Genomic DNA, 21761 nt, shown 5'->3' on the forward strand with positions numbered 1-21761 from the left:
CTCTATCTAGATCGTCTTTTGTCGTCCTCTACGAATCTGCTCTCTCTGACCATGTAGGAATTGCTGCCAACCAAGAGGCTATCATGTTCGCTACCCCGACACGTCGTACCTATCAATCTTCGGGACTCTAATGTTCAAATCACTATACTCAATGAGCTTTACAAGTTTTTATCGCAACTCCCTAGAAGGGAGGAAAAACAAAATTAAACAAACTTATACAATAAATCACCCAAACTTTAATTTTGTTGTCAATAAGCCACTATAGCGTTAATTAGATATTAATATTCTCCTTGTCCGTCCATTCTTCTACCATACCGAATAATGTGGCAGATTGTTGTGATGCAACGTAAGATTTATACTACAAAACCAGCAGAAAGACCCTTGTGATTGTAGTGGGAGCCCAAATATGCCACCTGGTTAAACAAATTGTAAAAAAAGTGCAAGAAATTTTATGGTAATGAACTTAATTACAGTAAATCTCACATATAATTAACTGAACTACATCGAATTTCATCTTTTAATTATGAGATAACAAAGAAAAAGCGATTATGAAATTCATGCATTCCTGGTTGAAACCCCAACACTACACTATCTAGCTCTGTACACAAATTAGTTAATGGAACTTTTTATACACAGAATATTTGGACTACATATAAGCTTACTGTCGCAAGATAGCATGGCTAAAGATCATGAGCTGATGGAATTGTCTGCGATTACTGTTAGAAGATTGAATTCACGTTCCAAACTCCACGAATACTCATCACGGTTGTTGATATTTAAGTTGTACTCTTGGAAGTACCCGTTGTATGTAACCATAGAAATGGTGGCCCTGGAAAATTCCATAAGTGAAAACCAGAGATTTAGTTGTTATTAACATATTAAACATTAAGTCCTTCAAAAGAAGCAAAATCTGAAATACTTATACGTGGATAATTGCTTCATATGCATTCGAAATTTCAGATGGCAAGTTACAGAATGGCACGGGGAGAGTATAATGGAATAAAGAATGTAAATAATTCTTTTGTGAGAAATGGGCGTGTTGAAGAACTCACCTACATGCGACAATCTCAGAAGTTGATGAGTCAGCAACCCTGTCAACCTTTCGAACAACTGCATAGCTGTAAGAGAAAACGTGATTTCATGAACTAATAGCTAATACATATGGAAACTACAGAAACATAGTACGGGTCTGAACCCAAATCACGCTCGAAACATAAGAAGCAAATACTCCGTACCAAAGAGTCAAGTCATTTGAAAAGCCAAATTGAGCTCAGATAAACTTATTTGATATTCACCTTTTCACTCCTGCGGGTGCAGCATTGTGAAGTACATCGTGATGGGCTGGATCCAATGCATCACTAACAGACTCGGGTATTATTGATCCCAAAATAATACTCGATCTTCTGCTTCTGAAAATTGAAATAGTAATTAAGATCAGATTTAACAAAATTTTCTTGCAAGTGTCAACAGGTTTATGACAAAATGGACCACGTGAATATTATAAGAAAATCACAGGTGAATCTTGAGAAGGCAGATACTTAAGTTTCTAAAACTCAAAAAGATATCCACAAATATTCAATTTTTCCATCATATCTAAATATATGTCCTCCGTCTCTGGTCAAATTTCCAAATACGACCAAATGTAAATTCTAAATCAGAGTAAATGCACTTAGAGATGCATATATGTATAGTAATCAACACAACTGCGGAGATGTACAAATGTACATGGATGTACAAATGTACATGGATGCACAAACGTGTGCATGCAGATGTACGTGCAACTGTCTGGTGTCAAAACTAGATTACTGTTAGAAGATTGAATTCACGTTCCAAACTCCACGAATACTCATCACGGTTGTTGATATTTAAGTTGTACTCTTGGAAGTATCCGTTGTATGTAACCATAGAAATGGTGGCCCTGGAAAATTCCAATAGTGAAAACCAGAGATTTAGTTGTTATTAACATATTAAACATTAAGGCCCCGTTCATTTCGTCGATTCGAGTTTAGAATTCGAGTTTTGCTACAGTAAAAAGCTCTCAGAAACAATCACATCTAACTTTTTTGCTACAGTAAAAAGCTCTCATACAAAATCACATCTCAACTCGAATTATAAACTCGAATCAGCGAAGTGAACGGACCATAAGTCCTTCAAAAAGAAGCAAAATCTGAAATACTTATACGTGGATAATTGCTTCATATGCATTCGAAATTTCAGATCGCAAGTTACAGAATGGCACGGGGAGAGTATAATGGAATAAAGAAAGTAAATAATTCTTTTGTGAGAAATGGGCGTGTTGAAGAACTCACCTACAAGCGACAATCTCAGAAGTTGATGAGTCAGCAACCCTGTCAACCTTTCGAACAACTGCATAGCTGTAAGAGAAAACGTGATTTCATGAACTAATAGCTAATACATATGGAAACTACAGAAACATAGTACGGGTCTGAACCCAAATCACGCTCGAAACATAAGAAGCAAATACTCCGTACCAAAGAGTCAAGTCATTTGAAAAGCCAAATTGAGCTCAGATAAACTTATTTGATATTCACCTTTTCACTCCTGCGGGTGCAGCATTGTGAAGTACATCGTGATGGGCTGGATCCAATGCATCACTAACAGACTCGGGTATTATTGATCCCAAAATAATACTCGATCTTCTGCTTCTGAAAATTGAAATAGTAATTAAGATCAGATTTAACAAAATTTTCTTGCAAGTGTCAACAGGTTTATGACAAAATGGACCACGTGAATATTATAAGAAAATCACAGGTGAATCTTGAGAAGGCAGATACTTAAGTTTCTAAAACTCAAAAAGATATCCACAAATATTCAATTTTTCCATCATATCTAAATATATGTCCTCCGTCTCTGGTCAAATTTCCAAATACGACCAAATGTAAATTCTAAATCAGAGTAAATGCACTTGGAGATGCATATATGTATAGTAATCAACACAACTAAGGAGATGTACAAATGTACATGGACGCACAAACGTGTGCATGCAGATGTACGTGCAACTGTCTGGTGTCAAAACTAAAATCTCAATTGCAGCCTTTTCCTGACAGAATAAATTTGCACCAATTCCTATTTTAACATGAAGATAGAGTCTTCTCACTAGATCCATAAGTCTGGTTACTTTCTTTCATTTTATTCTCTTCTGATGTGAAGATTGAGAAGCAGATTTTAGCGACCAAGTCAAATACAGTAATCCTTCAAAAATAGTTATTTGATATTACAAACTTTTGTTATCTTGATGCTTCTGGAAACTACCAGAAGGAAGATACATACATATATGTACACACACAGACTAAGGTAGTTTCCAGAATCAAACCTTAGCGCACACATGTGTGTGGATGTGTGAGACTATTGGAAATCAGTAGGCAGGTTTGTAAAAGTTGAAATAATTTGTTAGTCTCTCTAATATAGAAGTGCCAAGACAAGATGAGAAAAAAAGTAAAGAAAGAAAAATGACATTGGAAAAGAAAAGGAAAGGAAAAAGAGATTCTTTATAAACAGAAAGAAGAAGGAAAAAAAAAAGGAAGAAGAAGAAGAAGATACTGAATAAGACAAGAAATAAAGACAGATAACTTAGAGCAGAAAAAGGAATAAAGGGGGAAAAGGCTCTGGTCAATGTCTATTAGGGCAATATCATGAGGTATAAAGGAAAATAAGTCAAGTTAGACTGAGGACATGATCGAAAATCATCAAAAAAAAAAAATAGTCCAATTTTAGTTCTTACCTCTGACATAAAGCAAATCCAAGAGAGAATGCATGAACTGAACCTGAAGAACTTGTAGCCACCAGAATATCCGGCAGCTCCACAGATGGCGCAAATGACAACGAAAATATATTTGAAGGATATGTCCCTCTCCGAAAGCTATAAGACTGCTAACAAAAATTATGGTAGATCAGAAGATCTATTGTACTAATTTTCAAGTCTTGCTTGATATAGAGGAGATAAGAAAATCAGAGCAGATACTGTTATGAAACATAAATCATGTCAGAAGTTCTTGTATTATTGTTACATCTAAGAATTTAATTTCCCTGATACAAAATACACATGAACTCATGAATTCATAAATCCCGTCACAAGTTCTTGTAATACTGTTACATCTAGATTCAATAAATACCTTATGCAATAACAAAGACTTTGATACGAAAGAACCAAACTGGCGTTTGTTTTTGGAATTTATAAATGGAAGCTTCACAAAATGGTGGCTTTTTTGCCTCACTTTCATGCAGCATGAACTAGTAAGGTTGTCAAAACCAAGATTCCTCGAGCTCAAGACCATGTTATAATCGTATTGTTTTATTAGTATGATAAGTATTATAAGGTATTCCAAAAGCCCAAGAAAAATGTAGAGAGAACATTCCCATGCAGGATATGAGACCTAGTTAGCACATTATCCTGCACCTTAGTTACCTCAGCCATAACTCAAGTGCATGAAGAAACTACACGCTATAGGGTGCACGCAAGAACAAGCTATTCACATCCCTGTTGGTATCCAATCAATAAGCTTACATCTGTGAACCACGTCTAACTTATGTTGGTACTCATTAACTATATATAGTCTAAGCCTAATTCACAATTTCTAGAAAAACATCGAAATCGACAAGACAAACAAGTATGCAGATAGTTTAGAATGCTGATCTGAAAGGTCAAGAACACCCACACAAATTTGCTATGACTTTCAAAACCTAAACCTATTCCCTAATGACCAAAAGTTTAAAACAGTGATAATATAGGTCTGTTACATCTAAGAATTTAATTTCCCTGATACAAAATACACATGAACTCATGAATTCGTAAATCCCGTCACAAGTTCTTGTAATACTGTTACATCTAGATTCAATAAATACCTTATGCAATAACAAAGACTTTGATATGAAAGAACCAAACTGGCGTTTGTTTTTGGAATTTATAAATGGAAGCTTCACAAAATGGTGGCTTTTTTGCCTCACTTTCATGCAGCACGAACTAGTAAGGTTGTCAAAACCAAGATTCCTCGAGCTCAAGACCATGTTATAATCGTATGGTTTTATTAGTATGATAAGTATTATAAGGTATTCCAAAAGCCCAAGAAAAATGTAGAGAGAACATTCCCATGCAGGATATGAGACCTAGTTAGCACATTATCCTGCTCCTTAGTTACCTCAGCCATAACTCAAGTGTATGAAGAAACTACATGCTATAAGGTGCACGCAATAACAAGCTATTCACATCCCTGTTGGTATCCAATCAATAAGCTTACATCTGTGAACCACGTCTAACTTATGTTGGTACTCATTAACTATATATAGTCTAAGCCTAATTCACAATTTCTAGAAAAACATCGAAATTGACAAGACAAACAAGTATGCAGATAGTTTAGAATGCTGATCTGAAAGGTCAAGAACACCCACACAAATTTGCTATGACTTTCAAAAGCTAAACCTATTCCCTAATGACCAAAAGTTTAAAACAGTGATAATATAGGTAAACTCCACCATCAAGTATTGCAGAATCATATCCCTTCTCGTACTTCTAAATTTATGTCCATGGCATCATGCTTTAAGCAATAAAACATGAAAGCTGCCACAGACGCAGAAAGTTCCAAACATGATTCACAACCTTAGTTGCATCAGAAACTAGATGAACTCTGATTATGGTTCCCTGCTCAGAAGCTGTTGCTATGTACATCCCTTTTGAAGAAAGAACCATTGCAGCCACTGGAGAACGATGAGCATCTATCTGCAATTGATTAAACACAAATATCAAAACATGAATGCAAATGAACCACGTGACAGGAAGAATGATTTTCATTGTTGCGTATCTGACACTATGAACCTCCTTAACAGTTTGTAACAAAAGAACAATCCTCGGCTCACAAAGAAAAATTTAAATTTAGAAATGAAATAGCTAAATTTTTGAAGAAATTTTCATTCGTTCATGGAAGCCAAAAAAAAAAATGAGGTCATTTCAGGATTTCATCACTTTTTCTATCATTTGTGAGTAAGACCAATTTATGCCATAACCTCACAATGTGAATGCAGCTCCATAACATTGTACAACAGCACGGATCCTCTGGTAGTGCTAGCAGGAAGAGCAACGAAGCAACCATCCAAACTAGGGGAGAACGCACAAAGTCCTGGAGAAAAAAAAAAGGATCTATTGTGATATCCAAAAAACTTTTGGTTCAGTGTTCCTCCGGGAAAGTGTGAAGTTTAGGTAAACAAGCTTTTCAAAATATTGAGCTTGTTTACAACAAAATCAGTAGAATAGTACAATTAAAAAGCATATCTGAACAAGCACCTGACTTAGAAACTAAAAAATCAGAAATCGAATTTATTCAACTGGTAATGGTAAAGTATGAAAATTGTCTTGGGGTGCAGATACATTTCCAAAAGAAGGGGAAAAAGAAAATGGGTTTTTTTTTATATAACTGTGATGTTCAAGACTTTGCCCCGACAAATCCACGGGATCCATGCAAAACACCCCCTCCACATGGATCAGATAAATCTTGGGCCTTTGGCCCACGAACGTGGCCCTAAGGAATTGATAGCACTCAATGAGAATCGAACCTTAGACCTAATGCTTCTTGAGGCACTAAGTCCAAGTGATTCACCACTGAGCCAACTCCTTGGGGTTAAAAGAAAAGGGATTGTTGACAACCGCTCAGGTTGCATTTTAGAGTCCAATTTCAGATTTTTTTTCAAAAGGCATTAAAACAAATGTAGGACCGGAGTATATTGTATGGAACAAACATAAAGATACAGCAAATGGAAACTGACAACATAGCGGAATTGACTGTGCACGGTCTAATCAGTAGTGTCTCTTAGCAAATTATGTTTTATGGTATCTCCTACAATAATCAAATGAAATACCAATGCTAAAATGGCTACAAGAAGAAACGTACTTCAACCTCACCTTTTACATTTGGCACTGTGTCAATGGTGTCCAAGATTGCTAGACTATTAATGTCATATATATACGTCTTCTCTTGCAGAACGACAACAAGCCTACATGTGTAAGATTGTCTATGAATGTATTCAACAGAAAAGAAAAAAGTGCTCAAGTTTTTATGGTGGAAGAGCATGAGGTCTTTATGTTATTAGTATCATACTCTATCATTCAAGTGAGAAAAGTACGAGAAAAAGGGAAAACACCAAAAATACCACTCAAGATGGTAAAAAAAAATTATTTATGCCACTTCATTCAAAAATAAACAATTGCCATTCAATTATTAAGGAGAAAACAAAAGGGCACAATAGCACCGAATTATTTAGAATCGCATAAATACTAGATCAACACTAATCCATGGCAAACCATGTGAAAGCTGGAATATTGCCTTTTGTTTTCTATATTGAATCAATAATTCGGTACATTAGGGCTCCTAATTTATAATACAACTATGAAAATCAAATCTCCTAAAACTAAGGCCTAGAGATCAAGAAAGTGATCTGTTTAAATTAAATCAAATCAAGAAACATTCTATCCTGAATCGGGAACCTTATCCCTAGCAATAAATTCGGGATTTCAACACTCCCCCTCAAGTTGGATCATATATGTTAATCATTTCCAACTTGCTTAAGAAATCATCAAATTTTTGTCTTGCGAGCCCTTTGGTGAAGATGTCTACAACCTGATCTTGAGTAGGAACATAGGTCATGCAAATGATTCCCTTCTCCACCTTTTCTTTGATGAAGTGTCTATCCACTTTCACATGCTTGGTTCGGTCATGTTGGACTAGATTGAGTGATATATTGATTGCCGCCTTGTTATCACAGTACAATTTAACCGAGAATTCTACTGTAACTTGGAGTTCTTCTAGTAGTTTCCTCAGCCATAGTGCTTCACATATTCCTTGGGCAACTGCTCTAAATTCCGCTTCGGCACTGCTCCGAGCCACCACATTTTGTTTTTTGCTCCACCAAGTTACTAAATTCCCCCATACAAAAGTACAGTATCCAGAAGTAGATTTTCTATCTTCAATTGAACCTGCCCAATCTGCACCTGTATAGACTTATATCCCTCTGCAGTCAGTCTTCTTGAAAAATAATCCTCTGCCAGGTGATCCTTTGAGATACCTAAGTATCTTGTATACTGCCTCCAAGTGAGCTTCCTTTGGCGAATGCATGTGTTGGCTAGCCACACTAACTGCAAATGCAATATCAGGTCTAGTATGAGACAAGTATATTAGCTTTCCTACTAGTCTCTGAATCAACCCTTTATCAACCAACTTCCCATCGTCTACGATCTTCTTCCCTGCTTCAATCGAGGTGTCACTTGGTTTGCATCCTCCTGCACATTCTTTGGAATTTATGTACTGTTGAGATTAGAGACAAAGGCTCGGAAAACCGTACACAAGTTTTCTTTTGACACAAAACTTGGAGATGGGATGAAGTGTACATGATCGTGGCTTTTTTCTGTGAGCTATGGGAACATCAATATCAGGAATTTCAGGGGTATTAGAGATACCTTCTTCTGTGATGATCTCGGTCATACCTGGATCCGGGTTGGATTCTCTTGGTGCTTCGGAAGTGAGGTTGTCTTGATATTTTGACTTTGGCCTTCTTGAGTAGACAAGCAGCTCCCTATTCTTTTGCTTTCCCACATCTCCCCCTGAGTTCAAGTGTCCGTCTGTATATGGCATATTGGAATGAGAAGGAAAGGTGGTGGTGTTTTCGGTGTTTAGGATAGACTCAGAAAGAAGAAGTTCAAAGTCCACAAAACGATCTTCATTAGAGATCTCCCCCTGAAGAGAAGTTTTTTAGAAGAACGGAGTGCTTTCAAAGAAGGTAACATCAAGACTAACGAATACCCTTTTTGTGGAGGAGTCAAAGCATTTGTAGCCCTTCTGTGTAGGGGAATAGCCAATGAGGACCCACTTAGTAGCTCTAGGATCTAACTTACTTCGATTCTGAGAGTGGACGTGAACAAATGTGGTACAGCCAAACACCTTGAGGGGTATAGTTGAGGGTAGGCGTGAAGTGGGAAAGGCTTTCTTTAGACTATTGAGTGGAGTTTCAAAGGATAGGACCCGACTAGGTAAGATAGGCAGATGTTAAGACAACATCTCCCCAGAACATTTTAGGCATATGGGCAGTAAACATCAATGCTCGGGCAACCTCAAGCAATTGTTTATTTTTTCGTTCGGCTACTCCATTTTGTTGGGGAGTGTCGACACAGGAACTTTGGTGAATTATTCCATTTGCCATTAGAAAATCCCCTAAGATAGTGTTAAAATACTCCGTCCCATTATCTGTTCGCAAAATCTGAATTCGAGTTTGAAATTGCGTTTGAACCATGGAGTAAAAATTTTTGAACACTTCACGGACATTTGTTTTGTCTTTCAGAAGGTAGACCCAACAAGTTCTATTATGATCATCAATAAATGTGACAAACCATTTTGTGTGAGTACGAGTAGAAATACGAAAAGGACCCCATAGGTCACTGTGAATCATGGTAAATAGTTTTGAAGGTTTATACTTTGATTTTTTAAATGAAGTACGTTGATGCTTAGCAAACTGACAAATTTCACATTGAAAATCGGAAATATTTTTATTGGAACAAATAGAAGGAAACATATGTTTCATGTACTGAAAACTAGGATGACCCATTCTAAAATGCCATGACATAATTTCACTATTCCTAGAAGTAGATGCAGAATCATAAATTGCAGTTTAAAGCTATCCACTCACTTGAGCCTCATCAAAGTAGTAGAGTCCCTCATATTCTTTAGCACTGCCAATTATCCTCCCCGATGACAGGTCCTAAAAAACACAGTGAGAGGGAACAAATTTAGCAGAGCAATTGGAATCTTTCGTCAATTGGCTAATCGATAATATGCAAGACAAGTTTGGGACATGAAGGACGGATTCTAGGGTTACAGAATCGGAGATTTTTACTGTCCCTTTTCCTGCAACTATCGAGAGTGAACCATCTGTAATTTTTACTTTGATGTTGCCAGCACAGGGTGAGTATGTGGAAAAAATATGATAATTACTGGTCATATGATTAGACGCACCAGAATTGACAATCCACAGAATTATATTTTTGGAAGTAGTGCTCAGAGCCTTTAAAAAATTACCTCTGTGGGCTAGTGTACCAGAAGGTACATTATTTTGGAAGACTGACCAGTAGTAGATTGGAAGTTTGAGAACATCCTATAAAGTTGTTCCATATGCTCCTGATTGAATGAAGTCTTGGCTTGAGACTCACTACTGCTGGCATCCACCTTCCACTCCTTTTGATCATCAACCGAGGCTTGATATTCTCGATTCTTGCTCATCTGTCGTGGCTTCCAATCGAGTGGGTTTCCATGCAAATCCCAGCAAGTATCCTTGGTGTGACCGGTTTTATAACAGTGCTCACACTAGCGCTTTTTCCTTTTATTGGCTCTAGCCTAGTCCATTCGACGCCCTCCTAGTCAGCAGCGCAGAAGATTCTGGTCTAGAACCAATCGATCCAGAAGGGGCAGGGGTTTTCAGCATTACTTTGCGCCTATTTTCTTCTCGTCTCACCTCTGAGAACACTTCATGGATGGAAGGCAGCGGTCTCCGACCAAGGATCCTTCTTCTTACCTCATCTAGCTCACGGATGAGTCCAGCTAGAAACTCAAAAACTCTCGTTCTCCAGCCTTTTCTTGAATCACACACTATCGCCAGGGCATTCCCATTCTTCTTCATAACTCAGATCGAGTTCCTGCCAAAGAGCCTTCATCTTTGTGTAATATTCGGTGACTTCCCTCTCTTCTTGCTTCATAACTGAGTTTTTATTTCGAAGATTTGGGAAGAATTCTCCACATCTGAGTATGTTTCTCGGACGGCATCCCAGACTTCTTTTACGGTTGGTAGGAACATATAGGTTTTTCCGATTGAAGGCTTCATATAGTTAACCAGCCACGTGGTTACCATTGAATTTTTTGATTTCCACTTCTCCAGAGAAGCATCAGTGGAGGATATATCAGGAATTTCAGGGGTATTAGAGATACCTTCTTCTGTGATGATCTCGGTCATACCTGGATCCGGGTTGGATTCTCTTGGTGCTTCGGAAGTGAGGTTGTCTTGATATTTTGACTTTGGCCTTCTTGAGTAGACAAGCAGCTCCCTATTCTTTTGCTTTCCCACATCTCCCCCTGAGTTCAAGTGTCCGTCTGTATATGGCATATTGGAATGAGAAGGAAAGGTGGTGGTGTTTTCGGTGTTTAGGATAGACTCAGAAAGAAGAAGTTCAAAGTCCACAAAACGATCTTCATTAGAGATCTCCCCCTGAAGAGAAGTTTTTTAGAAGAACGGAGTGCTTTCAAAGAAGGTAACATCAAGACTAACGAATACCCTTTTTGTGGAGGGGTCAAAGCATTTGTAGCCCTTCTGTGTAGGGGAATAGCCAATGAGGACCCACTTAGTAGCTCTAGGATCTAACTTACTTCGATTCTGAGAGTGGACGTGAACAAATGTGGTACAGCCAAACACCTTGAGGGGTATAGTTGAGGGTAGGCGTGAAGTGGGAAAGGCTTTCTTTAGAGTATTGAGTGGAGTTTCAAAGGATAGGACTCGACTAGGCATCCTATTGATAAGATAGGAAGATGTTAAGATAGCATCTCCCCAGAACATTTTAGGCATATGAGCAGTAAACATCAATGCTCGGGCAACCTTAAGTAAGTGTTTATTTTTCCGTTCGGCTACTCCATTTTGTTAGGCAGTGTCGACACGGGAACTTTGGTGAATTATTCCATTTGCCATTAGAAAATCCCCTAAGATAGTGTTAAAATACTCCGTCCCATTATCTGTTCGCAAAATCTGAATTCGAGTTTGAAATTGCGTTTGAACCATGGAGTAAAAATTTTTGAACACTTCACGGACATTTGTTTTGTCTTTCAGAAGGTAGACCCAACAAGTTCTATTATGATCATCAATAAATGTGACAAACCATTTTGTGTGAGTACGAGTAGAAATACGAAAAGGACCCCATAGGTCACTGTGAATCATGGTAAATAGTTTTGAAGGTTTATACTTTGATTTTTTAAATGAAGTACGTTGATGCTTAGCAAACTGACAAATTTCACATTGAAAATCGGAAATATTTTTGTTGGAACAAATAGAAGGAAACAAATATTTCATGTACTGGAAACTAGGATCACCCATTCTAAAATGTCATAACATAATTTCACTATTCCTAGAAGTAGATGCAGAATCACAAATTGACAAATTTCACATTGAAAATCGGAAATATTTTTGTTGGAACAAATAGAAGGAAACAAATATTTCATGTACTGGAAACTAGGATCACCCATTCTAAAATGTCATAACATAATTTCACTATTCCTAGAAGTAGATGTAGAATCACAAATTGTAGTTTGAAGCTGTCCACTCGCCTGAGCCTCATCAAAGTAGTAGAGTCCCTCATATTCTTTAGCACTGCCAATCATTCTCCCCGATGACAGGTCCTAAAAAACACAGTGAGAGGGAACAAATTTAGCAAAGCAATTGGAATCTTTTGTCAATTGGCTAATTGATAATAAATTGCAAGACAAGTTTGGGACATGAAGGACAGATTCTAGGGTTACAGAATCGAAGATTTTTACTGTCCCTTTTCCTGCAACTGTCAAGAGTGAACCATCTGCAATTTTCACTTTGATGTTGCCAACACAGGGTGAGTATGTGGAAAAAATATGATAATTACTGATCATATGATCAGACGCACCATAATCGACAATCCATGGAATTCTGTTTTGGGAAGTCGTGCTCAAGGCCTTTAAAAAATTACCTCTGTGGGCTAATGTACCAGAAGGTACTTTATTGGAGCACTGACCAGTAGATTGGAAATTTGAGAACATCCTATAAAGTTGTTCAATTTGTTCCTAACTGAATGGAGTATTGGCTTGAGACTCACTGCTGCTGGCATCCATCTTCCTCTCCTTCTGATCATCAACCGAGGCTTGATATCCTCGATTTTTGTTCATCTGTCGTGGCTTCCAATCGGGTGGTTTTCCGTGCAAATCCCAGCAATATCCTTGGTGTGACCGGTTTTGTGACAGTGCTCACACCAGGGTTTTTTCCTTTGTCGACTCTGGCCTGGTCCATTCGGCGCCCTCTTAGTCAACAGCGCAGAGGATTCTGGTTCAGAACCAGTCAGTCCAAAGGGGGCAAGGGTTTTCAGCATTACTTTGCGCCTATTTTCTTCTCGTCTCACCTCTGAGAAGACTTCACGGATGGAGGGCAGCAGTCTCCGACCAAGGATCCTTCCCCTTACCTCATCTAGCTCACAGTTGAGTCCAGCCAGAAACTCGAAAACTCTCTCGTTCTCTAGCCTTTTCTTGAATCGCACGCTGTCGCCAGGGCATTTCTTCTTCATAACTCAGATCGAGTTCCTGCCAAAAAGCCTTCATCTCTGTGTAATATTCAGTGACTTCCCTCTCTTCTTGCTTCATTTGCCATAACCGAGTTTTTATCTCGAAAATTTGGGAAGAATTCTCCACATCCGAGTATGTTTCTCGAACGGCATCCCAGACTTCTTTTGCGGTTGGTAGAAACATATAGGTTTTTCCGATTGAAAGCTTCATTGAGTTGACCAGCCACGCAGTTACCATCGAATTTTCTGATTTCCACTTCTGTAGAGAAGCATCAGTGGAGGATGGTTTCTTTGTTTCACCGGTGAGGTACCCCAGTTTTCCCTTTCCATCAATCACCAATTTAATTGATTGAGCCCATTCGAGAAAATTCTTCCCGTTGAGTTTCTCAACCGTGAATTGGAAGGTGGAGTTCTCAGATCCGTTCGACGCCATGGTGTTGATGACCTCTGTTGTTGTCTCGCCTGTGGTCTCTGAGGACGTGGACTTCACCATCGATCGCCAAGGTTAGACACTCATCAGCTTTGACACCATGAAAGCTGAAATATTGCTTTCTGTTTTCTATATTGAATCAATAATTCGGTACGTTAAGGCTCCTAATTTATAATACAACTATGAAAATCAAATCTCCTAAAACTAAGGCCTAGAGATTAAGAAAGTGCTCTGTTTAAATTAAATCAAATCAGGAAACATTCTATCCTGAATCGAGAACCTTATCCCTAGCAATAAATTCGGGATTTCAACACCATGTACTTTAAATTTTGATTCTACGTGAAACCATAAAAACCCTCCATAAATATTACAAATTCCCAATAAAAAACAGATAATATATCTCTATGTGTAGAATATTCTAGTTTTTTGTATAATTACAGCTGTAAATCAGCTAATTTGTTCCTCTTACAACTGTCTTTACAGCTGTTAATCAGTTTTTTATTTCCTAGATTAGCTCTATATCTCAGAGATATTAGGTAAAATGTTACCCGATTCTCTTTAGGAGTGCTTTCCTTTTTTTTTTTTTTTTAGTATTTTCTATTTTTAGAATTTTGATAGGCTGTGTTTCCTAATTACTAGATGTATTTTCATCTACAAAAAGGGTTGTACAATACGTTTGTAAGTAAGAGGAGTAAAATATTCATCTTCATCAATTTCCTCATGGTATCAGAGCCACTCTCTAAAACCTAAATCAATTCTCATATGGTGAAAAATGGGATGGCCACAGAGAGAATCAGTTCCTCCTCTACCACTTTCAAAGTCACCTCTCATCAAGATTCCACGGTTTCTAACCCTAGTGGAATGTCAGATGGCAACCAAATCCTTATTACAGGACACAAACTCAATGGGAACAATTATCTCCAATGGTCCCAATCTATGATGATGTTCATATGTGGCAAAGGAAAAGACGACTACTTATCTGGTGTGGCGACTCCTCCAAAGGCAGACAACCCGAAATTCAAAAGCTGGAAATCAGAGAACAGTATGGTTATGTCATTGTTAATTAATTCCATGACCGACGAGATAGGAGAAAACTTTCTCCTTTAGCAAGAGAAATCTGGGAGGCAGTAAGGGAAACCTATTCGAACAAAGAGAATACTTCAGAGTTGTTCGTGATAGAAGGCATTCTACATGATTTGCGGCAAGGAGATTTGACTGTGACACAGTTCTTTAACACCCTCACACGCTATTGGCAGCAAGTGGATATGTTTGAGGAACACTCATGGAGTTGCCTCGAAGACGTAGTCAAATTCAGGCAGATTGTTGACAAGAAAAGAGTGTATAAATTCTTATTTGGGCTCAACAAAAACCTTGATGAAGTTCGGGGAAGAATTCAGGGGATGAGACCTCAACTCAACCTTCGAGAAGCTTTTTCAGAGGTTCGGAGAGCAGAAAGCAGAAAAAAGGTGATGTTAGGGACACAAACTGTCATACCTCAAGTGGAAAATTCTACCCTAGCTGTTCATGGGCCTCAAAATCAAAGCACTGACAATCGGCAGAAAAGGGAACGACCATATTGTGAGCATTGCCGCAAGCCCGGTCACACCAAGGAAACATGCTAGAAGATTCACGGAAAACCAACAGATTGGAAGTCTTCACGACCACAATACAGAGAGAACCGAGGCAACATTGCAATCAGGGAGGAGAATTCTACACCAGCCGAGTCCAACCATTTTAGCAAAGAGCAGATGGAGATTTTGAAGATGGAAATTGTGAAACAACTGATCAAGGAATCACAGGCAGCCGATTCTACCATTAAAATTAGAACTGGGGCTTTAGCTCATAAAGGTAATTTTATAAGTGCCTTAAGTGTTAGGAAAGATAATTTGAATTCGTGAATTGTGGATTCAGGAGCTTCAGACCACGTGACTGGATATAGAGAGGTTCTAACAAATTTCAGCCCATGCCATGAGAACATCACAGTTAGTATAGCAGACGGATCACTTTCCAAAGTGATTGGGACCGGATCAGTAAAAGTTTCAAAAGAACTAACACTCAACTCTGTTCTTTTAGTGCCTAAATTAAACTACAATTTACTATCAGTCAGTAAACTCACTCGGGATCTCAAATGTGTCATTAAATTTTCTCCAAATTCTTGTGAATTTCAGGACTTGGATTCGGGGAAGATGATTGGCAATGCTAAAGAGTGCTCAGGGCTCTATCTACTTGAGGCGAATGATTCTTCTAAAAGAAAAGGTCACATTACTGATTGTTTAGTGTCTGTTAGTCAAAGTTCAGTTTCAATTTTTCAATCAGAAAGGGATAGTGCCATTATGTTATGGCACTATAGGTTAGGACATCCAAATTTCATGTATCTCAAGAAACTTTTTCCATCTCTTTTTAATAATAAAAATCCGAATAAGTTTTAATGTGAGATTTGTCAATTTGCAAAACATGTTCCAAAATTCCTATCCTAACTTACCTTACAAAGAATCAAAACCCTTTCCATTGATCCACAGTGATGTGTGGGGACCATCTAGGGTCAAGAATATTACCGGATCTCGTTGGTTCATAACATTTATAGATGATCACACTGGACTTACATGGGTTTTCTTAATGAAAGATAAATCAGAGGCAGGTCCGATATTCAAAAAATTCAATACTATGGTTCAAACCCAATTCCAAACCAAAATACAAATTTTCAAAACGGACAATGCAAAAGAATATTTCGCATTCATTCTTAGTGATTACCTGATAAGTCAAGGGATTGTTCATCTAAGCTCCTATGTTGACACACCTCAACAAAATGGTGTAGCCGAAAGAAAAAACAGACACCTCCTAGAAGTAGCCCGGTCTCTCATGTTCTCTACACATGTGCCAAAACAATATTGGGGGGAAGCTATACTCACCGTAACCTACCTCATAAATAGAATGCCTTCTCGAGTCCTAAAATTCTAGACCCCATGTCAAACCCTACTCAAAACATATCCAACCACACATCTCATATCTTCCATTCCTTTCAAATTGTTCGGCTGCTCTACATTTGTTCACATCCATAGCCAACACCGGGGAAAACTTGATCCTAAAGCCATTAAGTGTATTTTCTTGGGGTACTCCCCTCATCAAAAAGGGTATAAGTGTTATTCTCCAACCACAGAAATTCTATAACTCCATGGATGTTTCATTTTTTGAACATCAGCCATATTTTACTCCAAATCTGACCTTCAGGGGAGAGCAGTTTTACACAGGAATATCAGCTTTGGGATTGTAATACGGAGATCAGTGCCCTAGACATTCCCCACACTTCATCAAATCCGGTCAATATCCAGATTGAGACTATCCCTACTCACCAAAATGAACCAACTGTTCCATACCTTGATTCACCACCTGTTGAATTGCCTAAGCTCCCAAGACCTTCTTCTCCAACCGTTATTCAGCCAATCCACAACCGTGAAATCTCAAGTCTCCATTCCCCAGACACTACCCAATCCAAAAACAACAAGGACTTTAGCACTACCTATTTTAGAAGGAAAAGGAACCAAAGGGAGATAGAGCAACAAGCACCTCTTCAGCAGATCCAAGAATTGGAACCGGATTTAAGGCTAAAAGATCCACAAGGTAACCCTAATCCCGAATCTTCCAAAGATAGTGATCTTCCTATTGCAGTTAGAAAGGGTGTAAGAGAATGCACGAAGAACCCAATCTATAACTTTGTGTCATATCAGGGGCTATCTAATAACTACGGGGCTTTTGTGGCAAGTTTGGACCATACACAAATTCTTAAATCCATACAAGAAGCCCTCGAAATACCAGAATGGAAGGCTGCTATTGAAGAAGAGATTCGGGCTCTAGAGAAGAATGGAACGTGGAAGATCACAAAACTACCACCTGAAAAGCGACATGTATGCTGCAAATGGATCTTCACAGTTAAATACAAAGAAGATGGAACTGTTGATCGATTCAAGGCTTGACTCGTTGCAAAAGGATTCACACAATCCTATGGAATTGATTATGAAGAAACCTTCGCTCCTATAGCCAAACTGAACACAGTTCGAGTCCTTCGATCTCTGGCTACTTCATCAATTAGATGCCAAGAATGCCTTTCTCAACGAAGACTTGGCAGAAGAAGTATACATGAGCATTCCTCCTGGATTTGAGACACAAGCCACAATCAACAAAGTTTGCAAGCTGAAACGATCTTTATACAGACTCAAACAATCCCCAAGAGCCTGGTTTGATAGGTTTTACAAGGGTAATCAAGCAGTAGGGCTATGTACAATGTCAGGCAGATCATACTCTCTTTGTTAAACATTCACCTGAAGGGAGAATTTCCATTCTTATTGTATACGTGGATGACATTATTTTAACAGGAGATTACACGCAGGAGATAAGTATTCTCAAGAGTCTACTAGCCAAGGAATTTGAAATCAAAGATTTGGGAAGCCTCGGATATTTTCTCAGAATGGAAATAGCTTGGTCAAAAGTAGGAATTTCAGTCTCTCAAAGAAAATATGTCTTGGACCTTCTGAAAGAAACAGGAATGCTCGGATGCAAACCAGCAAATACCCCCATGTATTTAACAACAAAACTAGGAACTAAAGAAGACTGTGCACCGGTTGATAAAGGCAGATATCAGAGACTTGTGGGAAAACTTATATATTTATCCCACACAAGACCCGACATTGGTTTCTCTGTTAGTGTGGTGAGCCAATTCATGAACAATCCAAATGAAGAACAAATGGAAGCAGTCTATAAGATTCTGAGGTACTTAAAACTAACACTAGGTAAGGGCTTGTACTTTAGGAAATCAACTGACAAAGACATCGAGATATACAGTGATGCTGATTGGGCTAGATCAATAGGAGATCGAAGATCAACTTCCAGCTACTGCACATATGTATGGGGAAATTTAGTCACATGGTGTAGTAAGAAACAATCTGTTGTGTCAAGAAGCAGTGCAGAGGCTGAATTCAGAGCAATGGCACATGGCATATGTGAAGGTATGTGGCTGAGAAGACTTTTAAAGGAGTTAAGGATCGTGACTAAAGAGCCTATAAAGATGTTCTATGATAATCAGTCAGCTATCAGTATCGCAAAGAACCCAGTGCATCATGATAGGACAAAGCACGTGGAAATTGACCGCCACTTCATAAAGGAAAAGATAGAAGAAGGAGTAATCAAGTTACTACATCTGCCATCTAGTCTTCAGATAGCGGACATTCTCACTAAGGCCCTACCAAGAACAAAACTTTGAAGATTTGAACTCCAAGCTAGGCTTAATCAATATTTACAGCCCAGCTTGAGGGGGAGTGTAGAATATTCTAGTTTTTTGTATATTTACAGCTGTCAATCAGCTAATTTGTTCCTCTTACAGCTATCTTTACAGCTCTCAATCAGTTTTTTATTTCCTAGATTAGCTCTATATCTCAAAGATATTGGGTAAAATGTTACCCGATTCTCTTTAGGAGTGCTTTCGTCTTTTTTTTTTTTTTTAGTATTTTCTATTATTAGAATTTTGATAGGTTGTCTTTCCTAATTACTAGATGTATTTTCATCTACAAAAAGGGCTGTACAATACGTTTGTAAGTAAGAGGAATAAAATTTCATCTTCATCAATTTCCTCACTATGTAAACATAATCTGTCCGGGAGAAATAAAACAAATACAAAATTGTTTTTCAACTTCAGCATCAGTCTTTATGGATACTGTACCTTTTCTTATTCATGCGAACGGCTAGTATTGAAGTTAAGAAATTCAATTCTCGGAGAGCAGCTCCAGTCATTGTATTGAACAAACAGAGACGGCGAGGGGATAACGATGGCTGTGGGAATCAAACAAAAGAAGAAAATATATTTATTAAATAGCCATCGCGCAAAGAAACTAAAAATGCTATTGCAATTACAAAAAATCTTCAAGTGCAAAACATGTGAAATAAGAAAGCACCTGTTCACCAGCTCCAACAATGGCTAGTAGACTAGAGGTGAACAGCATTTCAACAATACTGAAAGCCCCAATGGCTGTAAGAGAATCGAACACTTTCATTAACTTTGATTCAACAAACTCATATTCAAACAATAAATTCGTACACTTTCAAGCATACCAATAATCAGCAGACCAAATAACAACTTGGTGATGAATAAAACAGTAAATCAATTTTATAAAACTCAAGAATCAACTCAATGGAGGTGAATTTTAATTGTAACCTCGGCAAAATAATTTTATTATTCATGAGGCAAAAAAGAGTAGCCGAAGTTCCCAAAGTAGCCATTTTTACTTTTCAGATTGATCAAACAAACCAAAATTCTTAATTTTATAAGGGACTGATAACGAGGGAAAATAGATTACTTGCCTCGTTCGTAACAGAGTCTACCGGTATTAGAATCAAATATTTTGATCCCATCTTTTGTGCCAATCGCAAAGCAACTGCAAAATTCGGTCCCATTAAGACTCCATTCTTTACATATACAAGCACAAATTCATCAAAACTCTCCGTTTGTTTCCCGAGAAAATAGAAATCCCCATAATTCTCCGAGGAAAAAGGAAAGAACTTTTCTGAAAATTCCTGTTTTTAAAGTTGAAATTACATGTTAAATACCTGGAGTCCTGATTGAACGAAGCGCAAAGGATTGGATTGGACGAAGACTGGTTCGCCATCGGAGGAAGATTAGACGAATTTCATAGAAAAAAAATGGAGAAGTGTTCAAGCTCAAAGTATATACATTTTTTTTTTTTTTGGGCGAGAAGAGTTTTGTATGGGAATTTTTACAAGGGCATAATAGAGAGGGGAAATAGATTAGACAAATTGTAGGAAATAGTTCTATACTTAAAAGTTGTGGTGGTAAATGGGCCAATTTATTAATTTATGAAAATTAATAGATCATTTTGTATTTTTTATTTTTTATTTTCAAATTTACTTTTTTTCTATTTTTTTCTTTTCCTTTTTTCTTTCTCAATCTCTTCTCTCTCTCAAAATTGTGCGTATGTTAAATAGAAGAAGAAGCGGTCTTTCTTCATCAGAGGTTTGGTCGTCAAAGCTGCAGCTCGTGAGTCTCCTCTCATCATCGTCATGGTACCTCCATTGACATCGAAGTCCCCTCTTGTTGTCGTCTGAGATTCTGTTCACTCATCACTGCTTCGACATTGAGGAGACGTTTGGTTCATAGATTAGAACCATGTGATTAGAATCATTTTCGATTTACGTGTATTTTTTGTGAGAAAAAATACTGTAACAAACTACGAACCATAATTCGAATCAGGGGACGAATCTCCTAACCAAACAACCCCTGAATCTCTAACAGGCAGTAACGCTGGTTCTCCTTAGTGCAAGATCTCGTTGGATATCTCGCAGCAGCGTCTCCCACGCTTGGAGACAAACGCCGGATGTCGACCTCTCTCCTTGTTGTCGTCCTCATGCAGCTCCGTTCGCCGAGTTCTGAGTTCGCCGGATTTGCAGATCTGAGTTGGCTGTATCTGATTCTACGCTTAGCGAGTTCGCTAGATCCGGATCTTAATTTGTGATTTTAGTGGATCCGCATGTCCTTTTGACCACTAAAGTCATTGTTAACTGGTACTATAAGAAAAAGAAAAAAAAATTCATTAAACGTAAAAACTATGCGTTTGGAGCAAGAATTCGTGCCATGGTTCGGATTATGGTTCGTAACTCGCTACAGTGTTTTCTCTCATAAAAAACACATGTAAATTAAGAATGGTCCTGAATTATGGTTTTAAACCTATGAACCAAACGTAACCAGATTGTTCTTGTCTTCCCCACAAGAAGAAACAAGCATTTTTACTGAGACGGCAATTTACAAACGTAGTGTTCTTTTTTGATATGGACTCATTGATCTGTCATATTGAGTAATTTTTACTTTTTTTTATTTATGCAGAATAATCTTGAGGAGTTACGGGCACTATTAAACTTTTTATTGCCTAACATCTTTAACTCATCTAAAGATTTTCCCAACTAGTTCAACAAACTATTTGAGAGTAATAGTGA

The 21761-nt window shown here is 38.0% G+C and overlaps 1 protein-coding gene across 1 annotated transcript; it reads right to left on the reverse strand.

The window, feature by feature from the left end:
- Positions 1 to 232: 232 nt before the first annotated feature.
- LOC21385720 (autophagy-related protein 18b) lies at positions 233 to 20471 on the reverse strand. Its single transcript, XM_024173455.1, has 12 exons — positions 20361 to 20471; positions 20115 to 20188; positions 19709 to 19782; positions 19477 to 19586; positions 6911 to 7002; positions 6019 to 6131; positions 5615 to 5734; positions 3743 to 3888; positions 2553 to 2666; positions 2310 to 2375; positions 663 to 829; positions 233 to 413 (listed from the first exon to the last, which is right to left on the reverse strand). The coding sequence occupies exons 1-11, from the start codon at positions 20417 to 20419 to the stop codon at positions 688 to 690; spliced, it is 1110 nt and encodes a 369-aa protein (XP_024029223.1). The 5' UTR covers positions 20420 to 20471; the 3' UTR covers positions 233 to 413; positions 663 to 687.
- Positions 20472 to 21761: the final 1290 nt, after the last annotated feature.

The sequence above is a fragment of the Morus notabilis genome, unplaced genomic scaffold (assembly GCF_000414095.1).
Source record: "Morus notabilis unplaced genomic scaffold, ASM41409v2 Scaffold1431, whole genome shotgun sequence".
In the NCBI taxonomy this organism is placed as follows: Eukaryota; Viridiplantae; Streptophyta; class Magnoliopsida; order Rosales; family Moraceae; genus Morus; species Morus notabilis.

What these genes read in the sequence shown, in the direction of transcription:
- LOC21385720 (XM_024173455.1), bottom strand. Translation starts at nt 20,419, where the DNA reads ATGGCGAACCAGTCTTCGTCCAATCCAATCCTTTGCGCTTCGTTCAAT. An exon ending in TTGTTGGAGCTGGTGAACAG is followed by an intron (nt 19,587 to 19,708) that starts GTGCTTTCTTAT and finishes TGATTCCCACAG; the next exon opens with CCATCGTTATCCCCTCGCCG. An exon ending in GGATTTGCTTTATGTCAGAG is followed by an intron (nt 2,667 to 3,742) that starts GTAAGAACTAAA and finishes TTCAATTTTCAG; the next exon opens with AAGCAGAAGATCGAGTATTA.